This window comes from Chlorocebus sabaeus, chromosome 19 (genome assembly GCF_047675955.1).
Source record: "Chlorocebus sabaeus isolate Y175 chromosome 19, mChlSab1.0.hap1, whole genome shotgun sequence".
Taxonomy (NCBI): domain Eukaryota; kingdom Metazoa; phylum Chordata; class Mammalia; order Primates; family Cercopithecidae; genus Chlorocebus; species Chlorocebus sabaeus.
Window position 1 is genome coordinate 29,265,110 of NC_132922.1, and position 11,596 is coordinate 29,276,705.

The 11,596-nt window shown below is 43.2% G+C and overlaps 1 gene segment (V, D, J or C); it reads right to left on the bottom strand.

The window, feature by feature from the left end:
• Positions 1–1,309: 1,309 nt before the first annotated feature.
• LOC119618184 (immunoglobulin lambda variable 6-57-like) lies at positions 1,310–3,089 on the bottom strand. The segment is given in 2 exon segments: positions 1,310–2,872; positions 2,996–3,089. Coding segments are annotated over 2 exon segments (417 nt in total).
• Positions 3,090–11,596: the final 8,507 nt, after the last annotated feature.

Genomic DNA, 11,596 nt, shown 5'->3' on the forward strand with positions numbered 1-11,596 from the left:
GCTACCATATATGAGGAGTTTGGAGGCAGCACCAGGAAACTTGCAACCAGTCAGCCCCATTGTATCCGGTGTTGCTGCTGTTCCCAGTGCAGGCGATGGTGACCATCTGACTCAGACACCCTAACACCAAGGCTTCCTGGGTCAGCCCAGGTTGTGCCCAGGACCTGGAGTAAAGAAGAGACGGACACGGGGAGGGTGATTCTGGAGTTCCAGCCAAGAGCATAGCCTGGGCACCTGGGGAAGGGCAGAGCTCCTGTGTCCTCCTTGGGCCATGTTCCTAGAATCTGAGGGGTCGGGCACCTCTGTAGGGAGTGAGAAGGGAGAGGAGGAGAGGGGTCCAAGCCATGGCAGGGCACTACTGGGCTCTACCTTCTGAGATTCTCTGCACAGACAGAACACCTCTAATTGCTTTTGTTCCTGCCCATACCTGAGGGGAGGGAAGTGGCCTTCTTGCAAATCTATTCTTCCCCTGACTGTCTCAGCCCAAGCCTGAGCCCTAAATCTGTCATTTTAGGGTGTTTATTTGAAAAATGAAAAATGGGAGGCCGGGCATGGTGGCCCAAGCCTGTAATCCCAGTACTTTGGGAGGCCGAGACGGGCAGATCACGAGGTCAGGAGATCGAGACCATCCTGGCTAACACGGTGAAACTCCGTCTCTACTAAAAAATACAAAAAACAACAACAACAACAAAAAAAAACTAGCTGGGCGAGGTGGCAGGCGCCTGTAGTCCCAGCTACTCAGGAGGCTGAGGCAGGAGAATGGCATGAACCCGGGAGGTGAAGCTTGCAGTGAGCCAAGATCGCGCCACTGGACTCCAGCCTGGGCGACCGAGCGAGACTCCGTCTCAAAAAAAAAAAAAAAAGAAAGAAAAAAGAAAAATGAAAGATGGGAAATACCTGGCCTGGCCCTCCCCAGGGACTCCAGGGAACACCAGGCAGTAGGACCCACACTAGGAGCCAGATGGCTGGTTCCCACTGAGAGCACACCCATCAGACCTCTGAAGGAACTGCTGCATGGCACCCCTTGCTGTCCCAGGCAATGATTGGCTGTGGCTCTGGTTTACTCCATCTTCATTCCAGGATGTGGGCTGGCAAACCAAATTCTCCTGAGAACCCTGATGACATCATGTCGGAGAGACAGGAGAACTTGGAAAAGCACCAGCCTGTCTCCTGCCTCCTGCTCAGAAATGACCCATGTCCTGTCTGTTTATCTCGTTGGCCAAAGCTAGTCACGTGGCCAAGCCTGAGGACAGCAGGGTGAGAAGGCATGACATGCATCTCCAACAAAGAGGGATATTGCCCGTTTTAAGTTAGAGTTTTACTTTATTCCCATTTTGAAGGTGAGGAAACAGAGGTAAAGTTATGCTAAGTAAATTGTCCAAGTCAGCACCGTCCAGTAAGATCCTCTGCCATGATGGGAATGTCCGGTGTCTGCACTCTGGCATGGGAACCACGGGGCACGTGAGTTAATGACGCAATTAAAACACAGTTGGTGGGACTGAGAAATATAATTTTTAATCTCACTCAGGTAATTTAAATTTAGACATCCACATGCAGTTAGTGGGGGTGTACTGGACACTGTAGATTCGAGGGTAAAAAAATAGAGGTGGGACCAAATTTGATCCAGCCCTATGGGAAAAGGAAGGACATCACTGTCCACTCAGCTCTGTGACTGCTCGTTTGTCGTCTCATATACTCTAAAATCTAAACTCCGAGGGTACAAGAACCTGTGTTAGATTATTATTCATCTTTGTATCCTGTGCTTGAGAAGTACTCCCTGGAAGAATAAATAAAGATAGGTCTATATATTTTCATGAACTTTCTCTAAAAATTTTAAGTATTTATGGCACATCTGGTTTGCCAAAAGTTATACTCCACAGTGGGTGAGAGAAGATTCCATTTGAATAGGTAATGGATTTTCTGACCCCATTTTGCGCAGAACATGATCCATCCACGGAGACCGTAATTTGAGTTCTAGGCACCTGTTTTCCTACCAGATGGGAAAGCAGAAGCAGAGAGCTAATGCCTCCAGCCTCACGTCCAGCTGAATGGTACAAATGGGATTCCCTGCCAAAGCCTTCTTAATAGATGCAGCTTTTCCACATTCTCCTGTTTTCAAACTAGTGTGACCCTCCCTGGGCATATAGGGAAATAGTGATTCATTATTGTTTGTCATGACAGGGAGCAGGTTGCTACTGGCGTCTGACTTGTGGACACAAAAGATGTTTCTAAATGAACTGTAATGCAGGGAGCTTCCCTCATCACAAGGGATGATCCAGCCCACAGTGTCAATAGCACTGCTGTTTAGAAACACAGTTTTGAACTACGTGTGTTCCATGAAGTAATCACAAAGGGATTAGAGGATCACCTGTCAAGTCTTGGGAGAAAATATTTGTGTTTTGGAAAGAAAATACAAGAACTATAAACAAAAGTTTAACTCCAAAGTTCAAGCAGGGACAGGAAAATTCAGCCCTCACTGGTGGGGACAGGCTGAGGGCAGATCAAGGTAGGGACATTCTGGGGAGATTTTGTCTCACTTCCCCATGAGGCTGGAGCACTGTGTGATAACCGCTGCTGTCATCAGACTGACAGTAGTAGTCAGCCTCGTCCTCAGACTTCAGCCCAGAGATGGTGAGGGAGGCAGAGTTGGAGGAGCTGTCGATGGAGCCAGAGAACCGATCAGGGACCCCAGAGGGTCTTCGGTTATCATTGTAGATCACAGTGGTGGGGGCGCTGCCCGGGCGCTGCTGGTACCAGTACACAAAGCTGCTGTCAATGCTGCCACTGCTGCGGGTGCAGGAGATGGTGACCGTCTGCCCCGGAGACCCCGACACAGAATGGGGCTGAGTGAACACAACCTCAGCCCAAGACCCTGCAAGAGGAAGCAAAACAGAGATCAGTGAGGACAGGTCAGGCTGGTTCCCAGGGAGAAGGCAGAGGTCATCATCCCAGGTGACATCCAGGAGTCCTCCCTGAATTCCCTGCGGGCAGCCACCTGTGCAGTGAGCGAGGAGGGTGAGGAGGAGTGGAGCCCAGGCCATGGTGGAGACGCTCCAGGCTCTGCTTCCTGAGCCACAGCCAGGAAGGAGCCACCAGCCCTTCTTATCTTTCACTATAATGCTCAGGGTGGGAAATCCCCATGCAAATCTTTCCCATTTTAGAGGTGGTGCAAGCCCCACCTTCGACCTCAGTACGATCTTCAGCTGAGGAAAAGAAAGACTGTAGGAAGGAGGGGACCCAGAGAGGGCACAGAAACACCTGCCAGATGCAGGGGGAAAGGGGCTCACATCTGCGGAGCTGGGGAGCTTGAGCAGGTGAGCAGGTGCTTAGGTCACAGCGCCATCTGGTGGATTCAGGAGACATGTGGACCCTGGGCCCGGGCTGGTGCTCAGGACTCATGCCCCTCCCTACTGCCTTCCTCACAATTCCAGCCTTTTCAGATTGGTTTCTTCCACTTAGCAATATGCATATAGTCTTCCTCCATGTCTTCTTGTGGCCTTAGAACGCCTTTTTCTTGCAGAATGACATCTCACTGTATGCATTATCAGGGCTTGTGTATCCCATTCACCTATTTAAGGACACATTCATTCTTTTCATGTTTTGGCAATTGTCTTCCAAGCAGCTATAAACATTTCTGTGCAGGTTCTTGTGTGATGCAAGTATCTCATGCAGGTAAATATCTAGGAATGTTGTTTCTGAATTGCATGTTAAGAATTTGTTTAACTTTGTCAGAAACTGCTAACCTGTTTTCAAAAGTGGCCACAGCATTTTTCACTTCTCACAGCAATGCATGGATTCCTGTTACTTCACATCCTGTAAAGCATCTGCTATTGTCAGTATATTGAATTTTAAGTTTTCTAATAGGAGCCTATTGTCTTGGTATTTTAATTTGCAGTACCCCAGATATATAACAAATATTTTGATATTTATTTATAATATTATTGATATAAATATAATTGTAAGTATATAACATAAATACAAATAAGATGTATATAAATCATTCATATATAATGTATATTAATATGTACATTATATAAAATAATATAAATCAAATAAATTTCCCCAGAGATAAAAATATATTTTTATGCTTCTTTAAACATCTAATTACTTTTATGCAGTCTGGATTATTTTAACATTATGTTGCAAATTTCTGACTTATGGCCTTTTTTTTTTTTTTTTTTTTTTGAGACGGAGCCTCGCACTGTCACCCAGGCTGGAGTGCAGTGGCCTCGCTGCAAGCTCCGCCTCCCGGGTTCACGCCATTCTCCTGCCTCAGCCTCCCGAGTAGCTGGGACTACAGGCGCCTGCCACCATGCCCGGCTAATTTTTTGTGTTTTTTAGTAGAGACGGGGTTTCACTGTGTGAGCCAGGATGGTCTCAATCTCCTGACCTCGTGATCCGCCCGCCTCAGCCTCCCAAAGTGCTGGGATTACAAGCGTGAACTGCCGCGCCTGGCTGATTTATGGTCTTTCTTTTAATGCTACTATGATTTGTCCTGTACTGTTGTGTGACTTTCAGCTTGATCCTTTAGAGGATTGCTTTTCATTATTCCTAACAGTTGTTCTAAGGGAGCCTATATGCTATATCTAGTTTAGCCTTCCTGACCGTTCAGCTGCTGGGTTCAATAGGCTTTTTCCACTCTGGTGGGTGAAAACCCGGAAGTCTCTGTTTCATCTGAGCTCTAGTCATTTATTGGGTTACTATCCACCAATGGAAGTTAATTCTTTGATAGCAGTTTTCTGCTTACTTTATGAAGTTTAATTATATTTACATTTCTTAAAATGCATCTGAAGGCCAGGGGACCATATGCATATATGTGGGGCCCTTTCTCTGCCTGGCTCCCTCTTCTCTCCTCTTCTGCTGCTGATATACCAATCATTTCAGCTGTAAGATTTGAAATCAGTGCCACGAGACCAGCCTGTTCTTCTTACCACTTGAGGTATAGTCTGGGAATTGCTTCAGGCAGAACACCAGGGTGATCACAGGGCTGGCCTCATTCTCACTCTATCTCCGGGATCACAGTCATGAGCGGCCTAATTTCTGGTGTTCTAAAGTGTTGTATTTTATTATTGTGTCCTTCCTCTTATGGTTTGTGGTGAGAAGACTTCTATTACCTCTTACTTTATTATTATTACCAGCTACAGTCACAGTCTGCTTTTCAGAGTCCTTTTTCCCCCTTAAATTGTAAATCTTCTAAGTCTATCCAAGCCCCAAATTTCACAGTTTTGAAAAAAAGAAAAAAAAAAAAAAAACTCTTGCAGTGAAACCCAGTTCCTTACTTGATTGCCCTGATTAATGTAATCCACCACCCACCTGATCCAAACAGTGTCGGGGTGCTGGAACTAAGTTTGATACAGAGACCCCAAAGGGACTAAGCACCTGCACAGGTGAGCACAGTTCCCAAAAATTCTTCCCTATGGGTTTCCTTGTCCCAGCCATTTTTTCCTATCCAAGGAGATGTCTGATGTCACAAAAGACAAGATTTTGCAATTTTAAGGATCATTTCCAAATTTCCGTTTGAATGATGTCACCTATATTATCATCCTAAGCAAATAACGTATTGTACTATCCAGAAGTAGATTTCCTGGGATTCCATTTTGGAAGGCCTATTTCAGCCATGGGTAAAAGTATGGTCTGTTTTCTGGTCTCTTGTCTCTGGAACAAGATATATAGAGGCTGCAAAGTCTGTCCTATTCCTATTGACATCCTCAGGCTGAGGAATAAAGTTGGGACATTCTTTTCTTAGGACTCGCTCCTGTGTCAAACCCACCTGCATTCCTCAGTCCATGAAAAATGACTGAGGTGCAGGGAAGTTTTGCCCTCCCAGTCAGGACACTAACATCAAGAGGCCACATAGACAAGTGTGGCAAAGTGGTGACCGTCTTTGTGGGGCGCTTCATGCCCCAGTTTAGATTTAGTCCTCAGAAAAGTCCCTTCTGTGATGGCAAATGAGCTCAATATTTCCATAAATGTGTCCTTGGCAGGGGTTGCCTGATGACTGGCTTTGGACCTAAAGGGCCAGGATGCTCCATCCATAAAAAAGCAGACTGAAAAGGATGTATTTTTCCACTTTCTTTTTGAATTTAGAACTCAAAAGAAGTTTCATAATAGAGACGAGCATCTAAGAGATCAGTTCTGTTGTTTCATTAATGTTCTCAAGTACTTCAAAGGGTCTGGACTTCTGAGATGTTCGACATATTCCCCTCACCAGTTTGGCAGTGACGATTTCAACCAATAAAGCTTCCACCAACATAAAGGGGGTGCCTCCTTCCCCCAGAATGGCTCAGGTGGTCCACGCTACCAAAAGCTCACATTCAAGAGAAGCCATTTTCCTCACTGGGTATCACCTACAAATGCAAACACCACAAAGTCACATGGTCTTGACACAAAATGGCCTTTATTGAGGGAAGAGTACAAGAATGGCTCCGCAAACACCACAGCTTTTCCACCCTCTCATGCACCTCACAAGGAGCAAAGTGAGCAGGGCTGGGAGCAGTGGGATGGATGTGGGTAAAGAGCCATCCCTGGAGCTGGTCAGAGGAGCAGCTGGCTTCGTGCCTGCTGGGTCCAAGTGTTCACACTGCATCCCTGCATGTCTACATGCGTGACCCCCATTGACAGTCCTGCGCATCAAGGCCTCATGTAACTTCCTTGGTTGAAACACTACACTCGTGTTGTCACACACACATGCTGGGAATTAGTGTTTGTCCACACAGACTCTGGAGCGGGCACTTGGAAGCTTGCCCCTGATTTCTCCCAGACTCCTCGTCATGGGCCTTTCTGCTGATGTTTAACATGAGTGATCACATTACAATAAACCAACAAAAACCACAACTAGGAGAACAGCTTTTATGAGTTCTGTGAGTCCCGAGGTTTGTCATGGAGCCTGTGGATGGTCTTCAAAACCCAGCACACCACGATACAGGTCCTGTTTGCCAAAACTATTTGTATCCATTTCCCATTGCTTCTGTAACTAATAGGGTGCCCTAAAACAACAGAAACGTATTTTCTTACAGATCTGTCGGTCAGAAGTTTAATGCAGAACTCAGTGGGGTAAACCCAATGTGTCTGCCGGGGTGTGTTTGTCTCTGCAGTTCCTAGATGAGACTTTTGTCTTTTCCAGCATAAAATGGACTAACACAACAGAATATTCTGAAATGTCACACAGGCCATGGAAGTAACCATAGGTGAAAGAATTGCCTTGATATATAAAAAAAATTTAAATGCTAAACTTATGTGCTGCAACTAAAGTATTGTGGGTTTTTTTGTTTTTGTTTTTGTAGAGATGGGGATCTCCTTGTGCTGCCTAGGCTGGTCTTGAACTCCTGGCCTCAAGCAACCCTCCTACAAGGGCCTCCCAAAGCATCAGGATTGAGATTACAGACATGAGCCACCATGCCCAGCAAAAGCACTGTTTAGAGATACAGTTATAGTTATATATGCCCCTATTAATAAAAAGACAGGTCTCAAATAAGTAACCTCGATTTCTACTTTAAAAATCTAGAAAAACAGAAAGGCCAATGAAATATAATGAATGCAAGCAGAAAGAAGAAAATGAAGATTTGAGTAGACATTAATTAAAGAGAACTCTAAAAACAGTAAGAAAAATATCAGAACCAAAGATGATTTAAAGATTAACAAAATTGTCAAACCTTTAATTGGTCTAATACAAAAAATGTGAGTTGAAGAAAAAAATCACTCCAATATTAAAATCAGTAAAAAGAGAAGACATTTCTAACTACCTTGTATAAAGAAGTAAAATAGTGAAAGAATAGCAGAAGCAAACTCATGTTAAAAATTAGATAACTTTGATGAAAGGGACAAATGCCTCGTAAGACACAAACTACCAAAACTAACTCAAGAACAAATGGAGAATCAGAATTGACAAGTTAGAAGATTGAATTAGTAACAATAATAATAGTAACCTCAAAGAAAAGCTGAGGCCCAGTGAGTGTCTTACGTTTAATTCTACCACACATTTAAAAAAAGAATAGTCATTAAATCTTTAAAAGTTCACTGGAGGCTGGGTGCGGTGACTCATGCCTATAATCCCAGCACTTTGGGAGCCTGAAGTGGGAGAATTGCTTGAGCCCAGGGATCTGAGACCATCCTGGGCAACGTGGGTGAAATTCGTCTCTACAAAAAATACACACAAAAATTATCCAGGCTTGGTGGCATGCACCCGTAGTCCTAGTTACTCAGACTGAGGTGGGAGGACAGCTTGAGCCCGGGAAGGGGATGTGGTAGTGAGCCGAGATCACGTCACTGCACTCGAGCCTGGGTGACAGAGCCAGACCCTGTTTCAAACAAATAAACAAAAACAAAAATCCGAAAAGTTTCACTGGGATATATATATTTAAAAAGGCAGATCATAACAATTGTTAATAAGGATATGCAGAAATATACTCAAAACATTGCAGGTGGGAATTTTTAAAAAGACAGCCACTTTAGAAAAAAGTTAGTACTTACTCAACATGTTAAAAATAGAGTTATAATGTGACTGAGGTTTCCTAGGTACATAACTCAGGGAAGTGTGTGCGTGTGCGTGTGTGTGTGTGTGTGTGTGTGTATCAAAATGTATATCATGACTGCCTAATAGCGACAAAGTGGAAACATCTTAAATATCTAATTGAGTTTATAAATGATCAAAATTAGCATATCTATATAATGGAATATTGATGAAAATTTCAGAAGAATTTAGTACTGATATTTTATACAATGTGAAAAAACCTTGAGAACAGTATGCAAACTTTAAAAAGCCAATCACAAAATAATGTATGTTAGATGACTTTATTTGTGTGAAATGTCAGTAACAGGCAGATCCATTAAGAAAAAAAGTAGATTAGTATTCATCAAAATCTGCAGGTGAAAGGAATGGGGACAGATGCTAATGTGTATTGGGTTTATTTTAGGGTGATGCAAATATTCTAAAATTAGATCTTGGTTATGATTGCCCAACACTGGGAATATTATAAGAAAACTGAACTATACATAGAGTATGAGAATTTTATGCCACAAGAAATAAATCTTAATGATAATGTAGAAAATGGCTGACAGACAAAACCCTGTTATTTAAATTTACATTTGAAATCAATTTTCTTAAAAGTTTACAAAGTGAACCTATCACTTCATGGAAAACAATCCACAATTTTATAGGCATGTCAAAATTTCAGCTCACAAGCAAAATTTAGAAAATTTGTTTCCTCACCTATGAGCTGACATCTTGCAGATATTTACATGTTTTCCTGGGTAAAAGCAATGCTCATATGAAGGAATGTGAGTTTTTAATCCTGTCTTAGAAGTTACTATGGCATTATTTGGAAGAACTGCATAACTCAATGTAACAGTATTTTTCAAATGACCAATGCGTAATATTACAAAATCATGTATGAATAAAAGATGCATTCAAATTGCAGGAAAATTCAATTGATTATAATTCAATAGAATCCAAAAAGTTTATTGATATTATTTCTGACCACATGGCAACCAATATTTAAGAACTTTCCATTTGTAAAAGTTTGGTGCAGTATTAAGAGAAATATTCAAAATTATCTGGAAAAGATATTAAGATACACTATTAGAACTATATTTCTATGTGAGGTCACCTTTTCAGTGGCCTTATGCTTACATCACAGTTCCTGGAGGGCAGGGAAAAGAGGGGACTGACCTGATAAGTGTTTGCTAATTAATTAATAGAGGCACATATTTTGTGAATATGAGTTTTGGAAAATAGAGTTTGTTTTATGAAGATATTTGGATGTACTCCATCATTTTTATGACCTCTATATTTGGCACTATCTGACGGGTGTCATTGCCTGTATATCCCTGGATGCAGAATCTCATTCTTGAGCGGTCTGCAGTGCTGGAGCAGGACTGGGCCTAACCCTTGCCCTGAGCAAGGATGTTCATCTTCATCCTTAAGGTGGAATGGAGAGCTGTTGATGGAGACTGACATGAAGGCAAAAAGACAACCAAGATTCTAAAAATATGTGGTTGTTTCAATGATTCCAGAGATATCCTGGATGCTGAGGAGTCCAAGTCACACCATTCCATCCCATGCTGTGTCTTCCAGGGCAGTAGACATTGCCCTCAGTTCTGAGGGCTGAGCCCCAGCAGGAGGCTGGACCAGCCAGGAGAGACACAGAGACCTACAAGCACAGAGCAGGGTCTACTGTGTGGTGGGCAGAGCTGGGAGAGAGACCCACAGGGGTCTCAGGAGCCTGTGCCTGGGTCATGTGTCAGGAGAGTGAGGAAGGGGGGACCCAAGGCAGGATGGGGTCACCCATAGCCTTGCTTTTTAGGACCCAAAGAGAAGGCAGAGCTGCCTCAAATCTTTTTACAATTCTGCTCAGGGAGCAAAGGACAGGATCCTTCATACAACTCCGCATTCCCATCTGATTTTTCTGGCTCTTTTCTGGATTCTGTTCTATGAAACTGTCTGTGATACATATAGGCAGATCATGAATCGTGGACCCTAGGTCCCCAGAAAGACCCTGAGAGTCAGTGACAGGAAGCACAGGTCAAGGAATAAGAGATTCCCCAACATCAAGACTATTGACTCTGCATAACCTCACAAGATCGGCCCAACACACCCCATGTGTGCAGAAACATATGCCCAGTCTGTATGCGACAGGCCAAGGCGAGGAATGGAGGTGATCTACAATATTGTGAGAATGGTTATCATAGTCACTGCATGAGAAATCATGGACGTGAGTTCCACTTTTAAGCCTTTGGAAATGGAGTTAGTGATCCTGAAATTACACTGCACTGTTTCTTAGAAAGGGCCCTCTATGTCCTGAATTCTGAGCAGTAGGTAAGAGGTCTCAGGGTCCTTCACAGGGGGTGGGGGACAATCAGAACCCTATCACCCAGGTGCACGCTGTAGGTGACAGCAGTCTGAGCCCAGCAGCAGTCAGCTTCAGACCTGCTGCACCCACACTCTGTCCATCAGCCACAGAGCAGCACATCCTGCACCGGCTCCCCCCTCTTCCCTAACTGAAGTTGTCATCCCTTGGTTCCTCCTTGTTACACGTCTGAAAAAAATGACCTTCTGGATTTTGAAACCAACATATCACTCACCCATTTCTCAGAAACAGGGCATATGAAAATTGATTAGGATTAACCCAGGGTGATGCCTTTAAAAACTTCAATTTCTTTGTCGAAATGTCTACCTTATCATTCACTGCAAACATATTCTATAGGAAGACCTTGTAGTCAACCTATTTTAAAAAATGGAATGAACTGTTATCTTAAGCACATTGATTGTTTGAAAACACAAATGGGAATACAGAAAAAATAAACTGGGAAAACATTATTCATTTATTTAATATTTCTTTTATTTCCCTTGTAATGTTTTGTTATTTTCAGGTTATAAGACATTGATTTTTTCTCATTTTATGATTAGCATTTTATATTGGTGTTATTATAAATGATATTGCTTTTCTGTTATATTAGATGGTTCATTGCAAGTCTATAGAATGCAATTCCCCCTGCATGTTGGTGTAGGATGATTAAAACCGTACTGAAGCTCTCGGGACAGAGGATTTGTGAGTCACTCCTGGACTCTGAGTGGGGTATGGATGGGATCAACTTGAAT